This window comes from Theropithecus gelada, chromosome 3, assembly GCF_003255815.1.
Source record: "Theropithecus gelada isolate Dixy chromosome 3, Tgel_1.0, whole genome shotgun sequence".
In the NCBI taxonomy this organism is placed as follows: Eukaryota; Metazoa; Chordata; class Mammalia; order Primates; family Cercopithecidae; genus Theropithecus; species Theropithecus gelada.
This window is the reverse complement of record NC_037670.1, coordinates 119,899,509-119,917,483: the sequence shown is the minus strand read 5'-3', so window position 1 is coordinate 119,917,483 and position 17,975 is coordinate 119,899,509. Positions and strand designations below refer to the sequence as shown.

General features: G+C 33.2%; 1 protein-coding gene across 1 annotated transcript in view; it reads right to left on the bottom strand.

Moving 5' to 3' along the window:
* Nucleotides 1-17,975, bottom strand: part of SEMA3A (semaphorin 3A) — a 525,967-nt gene that overhangs the window by 202,937 nt on the left and 305,055 nt on the right. Inside the window, exon 5 of the mRNA XM_025380281.1 lies at nt 17,200-17,393. Coding sequence (XP_025236066.1) covers nt 17,200-17,311 — 112 coding nt within the window. The 5' untranslated portion in view covers nt 17,312-17,393. The remainder of the gene's footprint in view (nt 1-17,199; nt 17,394-17,975) is intronic.

Here is a 17,975-nt window from a genome sequence, read left to right as displayed (position 1 = left end):
AGCCCTGAGCCATAAAATTAGACTACTTCGGTGGTGCTGTCAAGTTTCTTGGCAGTACTTTTGGAATAGTCTTCTGTTATTAGGAACACCTAGGGAACAAGTTAAGAAAATGCCTTCAAAAAGTAAAAAGGACATGATGAAGCATGTGCATTCAAGTAAAGCTCATGCATCTACATGAATCACTTAAGTAAAAATAGTTGAAAGAATGAACCCATAATCCAGTGGAATGCCTTTAGAACTGTTATATCAGAAGAGAGGATGAGAAAAAGATACAACATTTACTGTATGTAGCTGGTATGACTCATGAGGTGTATTTTGATCTATCAAATATCAGAAGGCACTTTATAATAAACCAACATAAGCATAGGTTACATGTATTTGGTTTACCTCAGTAGGCCATGCATTTCATTCTCCTGTGTGGTTATAATATAAAGTTATCACCTCTGTTCTTTACCTACAGCCTCTGTCAATTATTGTTACACAAGGTAAAACACTCTGTTTTCCTGGGCTAGAAGAAACTACGTGTTCTTAAGCACAACTTCAATAATAAATGAAACTTAATGAAATTATGGGAACATGTTATTCAGTAATAATGATAAATTATTTTTATAAGTTTTGTTCCACGCATGATATTTATTATGCTCACTTTTTGTAAAGTATATTGAGAAAAAAAACTAGTAATTTTTATCCAACAATTAAATATCCTCTACAAAAGTGTAAATAATTTTGTAAGTTGGAGTTGTTTCTTCTCTAAAATGAATAAGAGATGTAAGAAGAAACAAAAGTGTTAACTGATATACTTTTAAGGAAAGTTTCTCTTCCCCAATTGCACCTCACAACATCTTTTCTTTTCTCTGGATTCCATTCCTCTGACTTGATTTACTTCCATCCCTTTAATTGTTATGATAAAATTCTGGATATAACATTGTATTTAACATCTGTATTGTTAGCTGCAACTACTGGAATATCTTGTCATCTTACTCTTTCAACTCTCTCCTAATATATACGTCTTGGCTTAGTCACTCTTCATCAATCCTTTCAGAAGACAAAGAGAATAATAGAAAGTCACACACAACAATTACTACGTAATTCATCAAATGTAGCCACACTGAATGAAATTATTTATTCAACTGAATGGTTAATACAATGCAGGGAAAAAGCAAATATATTATCTTTTTCCTCTCCAAACATAGCTTGTGTATTTACCTAATTGCTCACACCATTATCTCAACTCTTGAGTTATCTTACTTGTCTTGTTCCTTCAATCCACAACTCTTATCTAATTCCTTTGTAAATAAGGTCTCTCTTTTGCTTTTTTATAACACTTATTGTCTATTCAGCACTTTGATCACTTGACCTCATACTTCATATTGTGAGTCATTCTTACATTTTCTATCAACGTATAATATTCAGTGAGCCTTTACCATGGCAAGTCCTTTGCTGAGTGCTCCATGTGTCTCATCCATACACATTTTTTAACAGGCACTGTCCAAGTCTCATGTAATCTACACAACAATCCAAAAGAGGTAGATCTTTTATTATTATCCCTATCTTACAAATCAATATTAAATTTTAGTGGGCTATATTATCCAAGGTCACACAGAAAATTAGTGTCAGACTTGAGTTCAAATCTCTCTGATTCCTAAACCCAAGCTGTTAATTACTATACTGATTCCAACTAAACTGTAGTTCTTAGTGCCTTGCTAATGTACCCAAATATATAAATTAAATATAATAACTATTGCGATTTTATAAATTATTTAATTATTTCCATTGTAAACTAAAGTGAAAGAGGGAACAATTACTGACTACCTCTTTTGTCATGTCCTTTGTTTGCTTATAGAAGTTACTTGCCCATGGTTATTCAATTAGCACCTGAACTTATCTGATACAATTTTCTTACAAATGTCTTGGCAAAGTAAAATACTGAACATTTAATCAGATGCTGTTGACACTTTCTCTCTTGCTTTTTATTCATTCTACTTCCTTCAGCTAGAATGTTCTCCATTCTTTCCCACCCCTCCATGCCTGCCAAACAGTTCTTTGATTCCTACTTCAAATACTTCTCCCATAAAGACTTTCCTGATTTCTTGACCCACTATGATATCAAATTTTCTCAACACTCACAGTTCTTCATTGGGATATATCACACATCTTCCCCATAATGTGTGTTTTGACATACTTGCCTACCTTTCCCATTGAATGTAGGCTCCTTGGTGCAGAGTGTATCATACTTTCCTACACATATTCCATAATTAATATTGCACCACCTTGACTATTATATTAGTACTTATTAGAAGAATGATCAAAGATTATACAGAGTCATTGATCACTGACATACTTGGAATTTCAAAACTGGCTCCCATTGTCTTATTATCTGCCACTCCATTCCATATGAGGTTAAATTAATTTGCTGTTTCTCAGATACACAGTATACATTAATGCCTCAAGTCTCCAGACAGTGTGCTTCTACTAGAAAGCCCTTCTCCGTGTTTTCCTTGCAAAACTTTTCTCATCCTATATAAGTTCAGCTTAATTTTCTCCCCCTATAAAACATATTTTCCTCATACTCAATAGCATATCTTAGAATAATTAACAAATCATTGTCACTTCTGAACTTTATAGCATTTGTTTTACATCTGAATTACAGACCAATTTGCTTTGTCATTGTGTGGTGTATTTTCTCCAGCACTATGCTATGAGGTCTTAAAAAGAGAGGCTAATCCTATGTCTTTCTACTCCTAGTAATTATTACAATGATTGCTGCACAATCATACTTAATAAATCTTTGTTCATTTGAAATGGATTTAAAAGTTTTAAAAGAACGTTTTTCTAGATGAGAAAGAGAACAGTAAGTATAGAAGCAAGAGTGTAATATTATGAAGACAAACATCAAGAGTGATCAGAGTTACCCCAGAACCCTATACCAAATCGTAACAACAACAACAACAACATACAAACACTCACATATTTGAGTTTTCTCTCTTTTGGCAATTTTCATATCTAGTATGTTTAGTCAGTGCATCTCTGCTTAGCTGTTCTATTCCTGGTCATTCTCTTTCTCCTGCCTTCCCTCTACCATTGCTGCATGAAATGAACTCCAAATGGCAATTGGCATTTATCTAGTAGACTATAGAATTAATTTGATTCTTGAAAATTTTGTAGTTTTTAAAAGATTCACCTGACGAGGCTGGGTGTGGTGGCTTATGCTTGTAATCCCAGAACTTTGGGAGGCCGAGGCAGGTGGATCAACTGAGGTTGGGAGTTTGAGACTAACCTGGCCAACATGGTGAAACTCCATCTCTACTAAAAATACAAAAATTAGCTGGGTGTGGTGGCACACGCCAGTAATCCCAGCTACTTGGGAGGCTGAGGCAAGAGAATCGCTTAACCTGGGAGGCTGAGATTGCAGTGAGCCGAGATTTTGCCACTGCACTCCAACCTGGGCAACAGAGCGAGACTCCATCTCAAAAATAAATAAATAAATAAATAATAAACAATAAATAAAAATAAAAATAAAGAAAAATAAATTAACTTGATGATACACTAAATCCTAAGTAATCCAAGCTATTTTGAAGATTGTAGGTCTTTCTGTACAAAGACTGTCTTTTATCTCTGTCCCAGTTTCTCACAGGTCCCAGTTTACTAAATGAAGGACGCATGTTGACTCAAGATGTGAAGGCTATTTCCTTTGTTGAAATACTGTCAGTTTTATTTAGATATTCATTATAATGATTCACTTATTGGTTCCCTTAAGTAAATATGTTAAAATAAGCAATTTATTTCTAGTTTTTATAAGAAAATTGGGAGTACAATACACTTGATTTCAGTCTAACAAAATATGACCTCATGCTTTTTCTTCCCTTGAAAAGTTGATAAGGTAATGGTTAAATATTTGTCTGTGATTTCTTTTCTTTTGTCCCTTTTTCTTTCCCACCTCAAATTTTATATATGTGTGCATGATGTCTAGTAACAGTACTTTGAATTTGTGTTGTTTTAATATCTGGGTTTACATATAGCAGATGATAAAAATATTTTATCATTTATTTTTATCATATCTATCTCTCTGTATATATATACTACACACATATATATATGAGTAGAAAGAGTATATGACAGGAAAAAATTGATATCATGCTAACTGGAAAAGAAGGGGACTTTTTTAAAATGAAAGTTAACTGTAGTCAGTCTAAAATGCTACTCTTGGCAAAAGTAGTTTTTCAGAGATAGACTGACATAATTATGTCTAACTACAGCTACTTACATTTTAACAATTACTTAAGGAAAAAAAATTTGTCTTTGAATACTGTATCCTAAAAATAATGTAACAGCACAAAGTAGAACTATAATTTACATTTATTGGACTTTACTAAGAAAACACTAGTAGTTTTACAAATTCATCACTGATTATTTTTACATTTAAGTTGCTATTTTTAAAAACTTGTTCTTTGTGATGTGGTTATAATTTATAACCACAGACAGTCTAAGTTTTTAAGCTAAAACTATACCTCACCTTCACATATCATTTACATACACTGATTGCTTCCACATGTCTGGCATAAGGTAAAATAGTTTATGAGCATTGTAGTACAGCTAAAGCCACAATGAAATAAAATTCATCTTTGTCTAGAGTGCCTCAGAAACTTAGGTTGGTGCATAAGTGTTTTCTAAAAGAATTTCTGTCTTCCAGAAAAACTCTATAAAATCTGACTGTGGTTAGTATCACCTCCTTTTCTAATGACGTCTAGATTTCTGAGTCTGGCTTCCAAGTGTCTTCTGTAAGACAAAAGCCCCTTTAAGTTGCTCTCAACATGTTCTTCATTCTATTTACTAGATTCAGACTGCAAGTTTATTTTCTTGAGTGACTGAATATCCTCTTTCCTGCAAATGGGTTATTTGCGATCACAGGTGGTTCACAGAATTAGTCAGCTAGACTCAGACTTTATATCTACAAGGTTTCATTCAGACTTAGAGACATATTAAATAATTCCTATGTGGATTCAATACTCCTTAAGTTGTCATGAAGGATGTTGTGTCTTCATGGACCAAGTCATAACAAAATAATATTCAAGGCAACCATTACGCCATTTTAGAGGATATGTTGTAAGTACAGAAGCAAATAAAACTAGTCATTTCCTGGTCATTTTTACTGAATATTAAATGACTGACTTCAGTTCATGTTGAAAACATAAACTGGAACTTACAGTCTGAGATGCAGCCAACCCTTTCCTGAAGAAACAGGTGCTTCCTTGCTCAGCCTGGTTCAGTAGGTACTCAGATCCAGAAAAACTAATAATTAGGTCTCCTTTCATCCTCATCATTAACTTCATGTACACACTCATATGACTCCAATGAAATTACACTGAAAACAACTACACAAATTACATTGAATTTATGCTTAACACACTTAAAACTGTGTTAAGCAATAGGTCTACAGTTAAGACATTTAGCTTCACCTAAATGTAGGTGAAAGACTGAAAATCCTAATGTTAGACTCAGGTTTTCTCATCAATTGTTTACTTGAAACATTACCATTTTACAAAGCTTCCTCATGTCTTAATTGACTTGCAGCTATTGACAAATTTCATGTTTTAAGACATTCATGGTATTACGCTACATTTCTTTGAAAGACACACACTACACATATAATATTTGTAATTTAGTTTTCGTTATTACTTTTAATATAATCTCCAAAGCAAGTAACAGCTAGAGAATACACACAAGTAAACCACTACAAGGGAGCAAAACATTGTAATCCAAATCCTAGGCATTACTAATCTGCCTCAAGTAATTAATAGTTAATGAATATCTTCTATGTATCAAGCACTGGTTGGGCACCCTACATTCGTTATTTACATTGTCTCTGTAACAGCTTCTAAGTGGTAGCTATTCTCCCCATATTAAGAAAGAGGAAACTGAAGCTGAAAAAGAAAATAATATGCTGCAGTCCCCACACCTAGAAAGTGTCAGTCTATTCAATGTTTTTGTCACTCTAAGGTTCTTCCTGTCCTTGTGAAATTTGTTTCAGTAGCTATGTATGAAAACTCCATTAATTTTCAATAGGCCAACAAGTAGGTACTTGGATACTATAAGCAGAGTATGATCTATCATTCAATAATAAGTAATGACAATGCATATTACCAAATATATTTTTAATTTGATTATATGAAATTTTAAATTGAATATATGAAAAAGTACTTTCTGACACCTGTGAAATTACTTGGCAAGGTGGATCAGTGTCCGCTTTGCCCACTCGTGCTTCATCAGACCTAAATTAATTTTCAATAAGCCAACAAGTAGGTACTTGGATACTATGAGCAGAGTATGACATATCATTCCATAGTAAGTAATAATAGTGCATATTATCAAATATATTTTAAAATTTAATATATGCTATCATTTGGACGTTCCAAGAAAGTAAAATTTTACCTGTTTTGAAATATGAAAAGGCAATAACTCTGGCACAACAGAGACATTCAGCCATGATCTCCTTCTATAAAGAACACTAAATGGTATAAAATATGTGGTATGATATGAACAAGAGAGCATTCATTTGTGTGAAAGTGTCCATAGTGTGTGTTATGTGTGCTTCAGCTCAGTATTATAGACTGAGATTTGTATGAAAGAGATAAATTACTATACCATCACTAATTTCACTTCCTTACATGGAATCTGCTTAAAATAGACTAAACAGATTCTGTCAGTATTAATGTGCTGATGTTTATATAGTTGTGAACAGAAGTATTGTCACAGAGGAGATAGTTTTTCCCTACTTGACAGCTAAAGAGAAAGGCCAATCTTGGATAAGTATTAATTTAGGTCCGATGAACCACAAATGGGCAAAGCAGACATTGATCTGCCTTGCTAAGTGATTTCACAGGCATCAGAATGTATTTTTTAAAATCATTTGGTCTCATTTTGTTATGTTATATCTTAAATAGTTGTCTGGAAGAAGGGCTTAAGTGACAGAGAGGAGGTCTGTATACTAGAATGTGCAAAGGAAACCTTAATTCTGTGCTGACTAGGCACCCTGGGAAGTAAAAGAAGTCTGAGACTCCATTGAACATGGGGATCATGTGGTGGAAGTAAGAAACTGTAGCTCTGGGCCAGTGTGGGAGAGCCTAGCTTGAGATTGATCTGCTAAAAACAAAAGGTTTCATTTTTGAGGCTTGGAAAGTTTTCCCATACCCCAAAAAGAGAATTAACAGGATTTTGTTTTTGAAAGGATAGCCGTAAATGAGATTTATTTGGAGAAGTCAAAAGATATAGATTGAAGTACTACCAGATAAAAAGGTGGGGGCGTGGGTGCGGGGAGAAATACTGTTTTTTTTTCCGATATATTTCAAACCTGGAAAGATAGAAGGCTATCATATTGGGGGAATCTGTGTGCTGATCAGACCCTGCAACGAGCATAATCTCCACCCTGGAGGTGGAAAAAACCGAATAGAAGCATTACGTGCACGCCTTCAGAGGCAAGACAAGCACTAAGGTCCAGAGCCAATTTAATGAGGAGAATTAGTGGAAGGGTGGCAGAAAGGAGACTCTTGGTAACTTTTTAAAGTAGCAGTGCCCAGAAAAGAGCAGAGAACTTGGTTAGACAGCAACATTGAACAATGGAACGTGCCCTGGGAAGGTCAACCACAAATGACAGATCACAGCCAATCACGAACTGCTTAAGACCTGACACAAAGCAAAGGGAGAGACTGTCTCTCAAGATCTGCGTCCAGATCCTTTATTCCTGTGCTCTAATAATTGGTGTTTTAATTTCAGTAATTCCCAATTAAATGTAAAAAAAAAAAAATTAGAAAAATAACAGTATATGACTTTTCTTGTACTTGTGTATTATGGATATACACAAACACACACATACACTAAATATAAACCCATGAATTAATTTATTTCTTTATCAATATACAATTATTCAAGTACTAGGAATTATACTCTTTTGAACAAAATTCCAGAAGTGACTTTTTTTCTGTGTTGCCAGGTACCATGAACCTACAACATTATCTAATACATATTATCAAATATTCCCAGACTTGTTGTGAATACTTTATTCACAACCTGTTGAATTAAAGAAATAGTAAGGGGCTGGGTGCGGTGACTCATGCCTGTAATCCTAGCACTTTGGGAGACCGAGGTGGGCAGATCACCTGAGGTCAGGAGTTCGAGACCAGCCTGGCCAACATGGTGAAACACTGTCTCTACTAAAAAAAATAAAATAAAATAAAAAAATAAAAAATATTACAAAATTAGACAGGAATGGTGGTACATGCCCATAATCCCAGCTACTCAGGAGACTGAGGCAAGAGAATCACTTAAACCTGGGAGGCAGAGGTTGCAGTGAGCAGAGATCATGCCATTGCACTGCAGCCTGGGTGACAAGAGAGAAACTCTGGCAGGAAAAAAAAAAAAAAGAATAAATAAAGAAAGAAATAATAAGGAAAGCAGAAACAATAGGAGTTAATTCAAAAAACATAAAGAAACCATCATTATAAATCATTTTATGTTATAGTTTTAAAAACTGATAATAAAAGTGTTTTCTACATCAGATAATCAAAATCAACATTCTTTTCTTTTTCCCTTTGGTTAGAAATAACTTTGCTTCTGTATTTTATAGATAAATTCCAAAAAAGAAATAGAGAAGTCCAACCGACTGACCACTCTAGAAGGTCCTCACAAGTATGTGTCACTTGTCCCTCCTGATCTCACTGTCAGTCAAACATAGACAAGCACGTATCAATTCTATGAAGTTCCTAGCCTGCTATGCTGCAGCTCTAAGTTATATAAATTTTTAAAAATATATTGCTGTTTTCCTAAAAATAAAATCAAATCACAAAGAAATAGTTTCTGATACAGTAGTTACCATTCTTCTCTACTTTTACCTTCTCATATTTCTCCTATCATTCAAGGCCCACCTCCTTTGTGTCCTATTTTTAAAAGCCACCCTAAAATCTTTAGGTAGATGTGATATCACCTTTCTCAAAAATTCTACTATATTAACTTTATTTATCCAAGAATCTATTCATAAAGGAATCTGACAGATGAGTTATGTGGCTTTATGTGTCTATTTTACACATAAAACACAAGTAAGAAATAATTAGTAATGGTGCTTTTGTAAATAAAGTTTGCAGAACTTATGAAAACATACTTTCATTTAAGCTAATTCTTAAAGGATAGTAACAACAAAATAGCATTTATTCTCTTGAAATTCAAATTTGAAGGTTAAAACAAAACAAAATTTCTGACCCATATTATGAAGATTCATAAGCACTCTGACAGTTTGATTTGACCTCAGGTATAAACAACTTTGTTTTAGCAATGCCCAAATATATTTCTAAGAGTTTGGATTACGTATCAATCATTTTTCAGTACCGCTTAATAACTATGATTTGTACGTAATAATCATACAATAATCATTGCCTTTCCTGGCAATATTTCTACCATGTCACAATGACTATATATATGTATACATATATATATAAAGAATTTTCCAAGGAACATTTTAAGTTCATTTTATTTTAAATACCAATCTACAGATCTATATATAAGTGGCCTGAGGAAATTAGCCTACTATCCTCTCCCACCCTGTCAATCAGTATCTTAAACAAATAATTCAACATATATTTTTCATATTCACACTTCAGCAAAGATTTCCATGGTGTTTCCTATCATATCTACTCTCTTGAGCAAGTCTGAGGATGGAAGTGGATCATACTCTGAGGCTGTGGAACGCAAGGCCAAGGGAAGAAAAAGGATGACTTGGAGATGTAGCTCAGGGAGCAATGAACAACTGTTGCTCTTGACAAGTGTAGGAGGGGAAGCAAGAAAGGCTCTGAATTGCTAAATCTCAGCAAGCTGTCAGAGAGCCATGTCTGGATTCTCCTAAAAGTATGGACAATGAAAAAGAACCAATTGAAATTACTCAAGGATTACACTTACAACTTCATTTGGTAGAACTGATTTGATCTACACAAACATCCAGATACAATGAGACTGAGAAGGGGATGCTTTCACTTATCTTTAGCTACTACTGGGTTTTAGAGTAGAAACCTCACTTTCTTTTCTGGCTGTATATATTGTGATCTGATAAGAAGATAAGGAAAATCAGGGTTTTTATCCAAAGGAAAGCAATAATTCCTCAACCTGGTTCCTGATTCCTAGAGCCTTCCAATGTATTTATTGTACGTTTCCTATCCCTTAGCTGCAGACTACCAAATATGACCTGGATACTTTCTGATTCAGTTCTGGAATAGGCCTGGTTCAGAAGGAGATACTGTTTATGGAGATAGTCTTACTCTCACAGTCCTCACAGTCCTTTGTGCACTCTTAAATGCCTTGACTGATATCCTCCTGCCCTGGCACCTAACACTAAACTTACTTTCTCTATTGTATATTATAATGCACAATTCTTTCATAATGTATTGATTTATTATAAATTTTCATTGTTATTATCTCCAGAAATAATTTTGTTTTATTAACAGACATATTATTTGTTAATTTTTAAAAGGTGTGCCAAATAAAGCACAAAATCATTCAACAATGAATAATTCCGTGCTAGCCATTGAGAATATAAAGATGAAAAATAATACATATCCAGCCTTAAGAACCTTAGAATCTGGTACAAGAAGATGATTCACATAAGTAGTTTCACAGACTGAGTGAGTCAATTGACGTATTCAATAGAATGAAGCTTCATTTGGCTTGCTGATGAAGCCTCAAGTGGGTCATGTTATATTTTATCTAAAGACATGTTTATGATTGCTGCAACACTTTAAGTTACTGTAAGTTTTGGTCAACATAGTTTCCCACGCCACATTTCTCCAAGTAAGGGAAACCTAGAAATGCAGGTTTAATGACTCATTCAGGAGATGACAAGATTCCTTAAAATGTGTGGTTCCTTTAAGTTTTACCCTAAGCTTGTAAAAACTACTAAGACCAAACTATTCTTCATATTTATCAACAGAATTTTATTTTTGCTTATCTTCATTCCCCAATTCAAGTATAAATTGTATATTTTCTTATCCTGGGTTTGACAGACTCCAGCTTTGTTACTGTTTGGAAATAGTGTGTGGATTGCCTATTTATACTGATGTTTATGTCTTGGCAATAGTGGGAGATAGTAGCTGGAGACATTCATACTTATTTGTGTCAGACAGAATTTATTGATTCTTCTATATGTTTAATTAAGATAACTATGTTAAAGAACCTACAAATTAAAAGGAGTCAGTCTTTTAAAAACATACCAAATGCAATTTTCTTAACATTATTTTACCTTTTCAACTACCTACTCTCCAATCATAAACGGTTGTAATAATGGGCCACAGGCAGGCTACTTCATTCTTGTAAGCACACATCATATAATATATAATATTTAATATATACAGGCACATGAATCTCTGCTTCCATCATTCTAATTGTTTAGTACCATTGTTTCATTCACTATTTTCTTTTACTTTTTACAGATTAATTTCACATATCAAGTCTTATTTAAGTTAAAATATATGTATTTGATTTTTACTTAGAAATTTTAGTTTTTCAGGATTAAAATGTACAAATAAATGCATGCAAATAGCACATCAATATCTTTAGCAAATTTCATTTTAACTAATGCTTCTTTTTGTGAATGTTAAATTTCATGACTGTTACACCAATTTTTCCGAACTTGGTCTGCACACCTTATTCTGTGCATATTTACCCTAGTAGCCTGCCCATTTCCAAATTAATGAAAGAGTTGTCACAAATTGCTAGTGCCACCTATTAGTGGAAGCATAGAACTGCAAATCATGATAATTCCTTTATATAGTACCTTAGAAATCATGAGAGGTAAAAGCCATCCCAAGATTCACACCTGTTCTAATGTATGTTTACAACTGTTGGTCTTTTTAAAATAAACCTTCACTACATGTCCAAAACTTATTTCCATACTGTCATGAGTGTTGGAGAGTTTGCCTCTATAACTTTGCAGCAATGAATTATTTATCACATATTACTTTTTCACAAAGGTTTGACAAGAGCAATATCTTAGTCGATTAATATGTAACTCTGTAATATCATGACTTTGTAAATAAAAGTTGTTGGATAATGATCAATTCAGAATTTATATTAGTATTGATCATTTTGGAAGATTTTGTAAAAATTCAAGTTAAACGTTATTCAGAATAATCCTGACTTTAGATTTTGAAATTCTTCAAAGCTTGTGAAGGTGTGGTATTTTGACTTTTGGAGCTATGATACAAAGGTGTGTCACTGGAGTTAAAATGAGAAAAATTGGGATAAGTTAAACCACACAATTTCTTACAGACAACTTAAAATTCATAATAACTTTAAAATACAAGTTTCTTAAAATGCAAACCTGAAAACATGATAGAAAATTTAATGCCCTATACAATTATATATTCACATTGAGCATAATATCCTCCATAACAACAATTTAACATTAATTTTTATTACTAGGAACATATGCAATCATATTAATTAATTCTAATTAAACTTATTCCTGAAAGATCCTTGAGATACATTAAATCTTTACTACAGAAGTATAATTGACCCCAAATTATAATATATGATTTATATAATAATTAAAATCAGAAAATAAAGGAAAATTAGATATTGCAGATCAATATATCTGTTTAGTTTGCTAATATTTTAGCAAACTATGTATTTCATGTCACTGACAATCGTAGAACTCTAGAAATCACTCATATGAAGAGAAATAAACCCTAAACCCTAAAAAGTTAGAATCGGGAAAATTATCTATTCAATATCCATATTTATTTAAGCTGTTAATGACTGAATATCATTGTTAAAGCTGGTGAGTTAGAGGCTTACATGAATTTGTGTTGCAGTCTCAGTTATTTTCTTATTTTATTGATTGCTAAAGTCTACACTGTATAAATTCTTTCAAAGGTCAATCAGGTTGGCAGCTTTAAGCAGAGTATCCACCAATTGGAGATTTGTATTAGCCCTCATCTGATCTGACCAGCATTGCATCACAAGACATGTGACTGTTTTATTTTATGTTCGTTTTACATTATTTTGCCAGGGTATACTTGTTGTATAGATGAATAAAAAGTTCTAGTTTTCAGTGTGTTTAAATTCAAGATTTGAGAATCAAAATATGATTTATAAGGTTAATAGAATTTGCGAAGAAAAGGTCATCCAAAGTCCTGGTGACAAATATACAGTGAGTATTTGAGAAAAGTCATTGCAAATAATTGATAACTTCATCGCTCTATGCATGTGTGTACGTATGTATGTGAGTGTGTGGGTGTGTCTTCCCCCCCAACTCTCACATCTCTTTCCTAAAAATATTTCATTTTAGCTGTGAGGAGATTTTTAGGGTAAGACTAACTCTATCTTATACTGTTATGTGAATGTTCAAGACATCCATGAAAACTTTTCATGGGATACAAAAGACAATACCCCCTCCATTATTTTTTATATATACACGTAGGTATATATAATTTAAAATATCAATGTCATTTTAAACCGATAATTTTATTTATGAAGAATTGTATTGTGATTCACAACTTGTAGATTGCTGAGGTTATTTTCACAATTATAAAATGAAGTTATTTTCTGAATTATAAAATTATAAAATGAAGTTATATTTCCTATGTATTGAAATATATGTATATGTATACCTATGTGTACACATAAATGTATTGGTGTATACACACACACACAAACACACACACACACACACAAATACTGCTCTGGTGAAGGTAAAGAAAATCTTAAAGGAAAGACAAAAAGTTTAATTAGAAAATCATTATTCATATTAATTAACTTTTGAACTAATTGTAATTTATTGAACAAAAGGTAAAGAACTTTTGCAAATTTTACTTCAGAAATTTTAACTAAATAAAATGATCTTCTCTTGTCACAAATATACCTGAGAATTTTTATTTAATTGATAACGTCATTCTTATAATAACACCTTGACTGGAAAAAAAAAACACAAAACTTTAGAAAATAGAAAAAAGGAAGCCTTCAGAATGTCTACCACTTTTTAAAGTTCTATTTACTAAGTTCTTCCTGTGAAGTTAAGGTTAAAATCATTGATTTAACCTTTGGATTCACAGGATCACCATCACATTGAGACATGCATGTGTCTTTGATTTCTACCAAAACTGAAGCACACAGTGTCCTGGAATAGCCCATTACATTGGATGATGGAACATTTGTCATTTGTTTAAAACCCAAACCCTAATTATTTTCTTGTGATTCATGCAGGTTTTTCTGAAGACTTCATTGTATCACATATCCCAAGTGGAAGATTATATAATTTTCCTGTATTTCATGAGAAAAGTGAAATTTGACTAGTTTTGTAGAAGAAATAAACACTTATGCATGGACCACTTTTTAAAAGAAGGATTTTATCATTTAGCTATATTACATATATTTAAAGATGACAAAAGTATTTCTGAATAAATGTTTCTTAAGGATAATTTCCATGTAACTGCTGAGATTTACAGAGTTCTCACATTTTCTTCCCCCATAAGGATTCTAAATCAGATTGGTGCAGAGGAAAAGCCAGCATACCCCATTTTTCTAATATTATCACTTCTCCAGATGGTCCTGAACACATCTATTCAATTCCTTTTTCCTAGAAAGTAAAGAGGTATCTTATTAGATATGTACACCCGCTACAAAAGCCACCTTCCTGTTTTTACTTCTTTTTAACATATCAAGTCTCTTTCATCTCCTACCAGGCAAAAATGACAAGTAGAAACTAAGCACAGTGATTGCCTGAAACTTCATCTTGGCAACCTGAGCAATGACAGAGTTAATGGTGGATCTTTGAAAACAAGTGACCATGGGAAATTAAGGTTGGCAGGGATTTAACTCTTCATGAATCATGCTGGAATATTTTTAAGGGCAATGCAGTGGATGTTTTAACTGTGTTTGACATCTAATTAAGGAGAAACAAGAAGTAGCTTAAAAAAAAATCTCTATTGTACTTTAGAAACAAAGTACTGGCAATTGGCTACCACATACTTGCTTTGGCCAAACAAATGTACATGTAGAGAAACAAGGTAATGACAGATTAATAAAATAACAGAAAAAAAGATTCCCCGGGCCATTCCTTTTATTCTTCTTGCTGTTGTTCATTTCACAGTTTATTTTAGCAAATTATTAAGCTCTAGGTGTATCAGTGGAATTGTTATGTAGCTGTAGAGCAGTTTTTACTTAAAGGAAAGCAGAATAATTCTAATGGGTGCCACCACTAAAACAAGGCTTATAAAGACAGTATCAAACATATACACCTTGCTAATAAATACTGCTTGCTTCATCAGGCAGGTTTAAAGCATATGTGCACAACAAAGGATATTCAAATTAAATGCAGTCTTTTTAACGTACAGCAAGAACAAGTGCCTCCTCTATCATGGAGAGTAACCTATTACCATGGAAATAAAATTCTTGCCAAATAAAAAAGTTTAATTCCCTATTTTTATTTTCTTTCAAAATGTATTTCGCATTTAGATATATTCAAACCTAGATTTTTAAAATATATTTCCTGATTTTAAGCTGTTAAACCAAAAGTATTACAAATAGCCAGTCACATCTTTGAGAACTAAAGTTGCATGTAAAACTTACTCATAGGGAACATAAACTTGGATAAAGTGGACCATCAACTTAGACTTATTTGATGTCATCTTGTCAAGGAGTGAAAACAGAAAGCAAAACTGATAAAAACACAGACACCATAATATCATATACTATGGAGATAATTTAAAGACAGTTACTAAATTAATTAAATAATTAATGCTATATGATTTTTTAAAACTTACATAAGTACAATTGCACTTCTGTTTGTTGATGTTTAAGTCTCTATTCCCAACTTGATACTCAGGAAAACATTACACCAAAAAGTAAATAAATATTCTAATTCAATGAATTTTATCTAACGAGCACTAAGTCCAAACAAACACATTACTAGGTGTTTAATTTTCTAATTCAAAGTGTGAAAATTACATCTCTCTTTCTGATTTGAGATCCTCATTCACACTAGGGCATTCAGAAAAAGATGTTCCCCATCATATGAGAATTAAGTAATATGTTTTCTGGCATAAGGGCAAGGTAGAGTAGACAGACATCTCTACAAATACCTTCAATAATTTTTCTTTTAACTTATAGGCTAAAAACTAAGCTTAATTAGAGCTTCTCACTGCTCCACTCCCAATTTTAGAAATCTGAGAATCATAAGAAATCAACACCTTAGGGAGTAAAACTACTTGAGTTAAAGCAGTTTAATCTTTAACTCCATTTTAATAATACCTGAGTTATAGAAAGATTTACTGCGATTAAATTTATGTATATCATTTTGGGATCTACTTTAGCATTACTTTACACATCATCTATCTATAAGATCTATCTAAGTAAATGTAGAGCAAATATTAAAAATCCTCATTACAATAAACACATACATTAAATTGTAACCAAATAAAGCACTAATGATAAAGCTCTTTTTTCTCTCTTAAATTTATAGTTTTTAAAAGAGAAGTTTACACAACTACCTATGCAAGTAGACAGTAATGCATCTGCAGTTCTTATTGAAGTACATATAGAATTAAATAACATAATATTTCAAAGACTTTAGCTTTACATAATTAGTCAAATACAGTCTTTTGTACAATCATAACACGCTGTGGAAAAACTAGTCTGTTCCATCCAGTTTATGTTCTCTTGGCAAACCATGATCTACTGCTTATGTTAAGCATCTGATTGTCAGATTTGAACAAACTGAATATTCATGATGACGATTAACCATTTCGTGTCTAAAACTAAGAAAATGCAATTCATCATAGTAATTATAGGTAAGGCATGCACGTCTACAAAGAGACCATTTTTGCATTTCTATTTTTAAGAAAATATTTTAATAGAATTAAAGTCAGAAAAATTAACAGGCATAAGATAGGATAATAAGATATACAGATCAGCGTGTACCAGGCATACAGCTCTTTTCGGCAAATGTGATTAAATGTTCTTTGTTTGCATTTAAATTGTCATATATCAAACAGAAGACATGCTTTTTACAAAAAGGGTTTAAAGCATCAAAGAAAGATACACATAATCACATAGGTTTACCGGGTTAAACTAAAGGTTTGATGATTTGGGGTTGGGAGGGAGTTCAAGGAATTAAGGGGGGCGGTTATTACAAAGATAACCAAATAAAAGAAAAATAAGATTTACCTTTGTAGGATAATTTCAGCCTTGGCACATTATTCTTCCCATTTTGATAGTTTGCTCTTGCTGTAAGTAATACTCCCCAGAAAAGACAGACAATCCTAGTTAACCAGCCCATGCTGCAGACGCTGTAGGTCCCTTTGCTTCTTTAGTCTTCCTTCCTGTATTGTGCGGCCAGAGAAGTTCAAACAATCTGGAAACTGGAGGTAACAGGTGATTTAGGTCAGTTTCATTCATAAATGCAGACAATCAAGACCTCATGGCAACACTAACACCTCTTCTTCTGTAACAGTCACTGAAGCACAGAAACTTCAAACCCTCCAAAAAGGAAAAAAAAAAAAAAAAATTCCGAGCCAGGCACCGGATAATGAGGCACAACTGTTGTGTGGAAAGAAAAAAAAAAAAAAATTAACAAGGTCTGCTGCAGTGGTGCTTAAGAAGCAGTTCCTTTTATCTAAGCTCCTCTGATAGCCGGTGGCAGACTCTAATCCTGCTCCCTGCTTCATTCAGCTCCGGGGAAGCAGAATGAAAGGGAAACAGAGAGAGAGAGAGAGAGAGAGAGAGAGAGAGAGAGAGAAACCGTGAGCAGCGCGGACTTTTCCTGTACGCATGTAGGGGGAGATGACACAAGATCCCACAGACAGGTTTCCCCAACACTCACTAGACTGGCTGACAATGGGAGAACAGGCGAGCTCAACCCACTCCCCTTCCCTCCTGTCACACAACACATGCAAAAAACATCTCGTAGAGATTAGAGCCGGGAGCAGAACCCTCCGGCATGC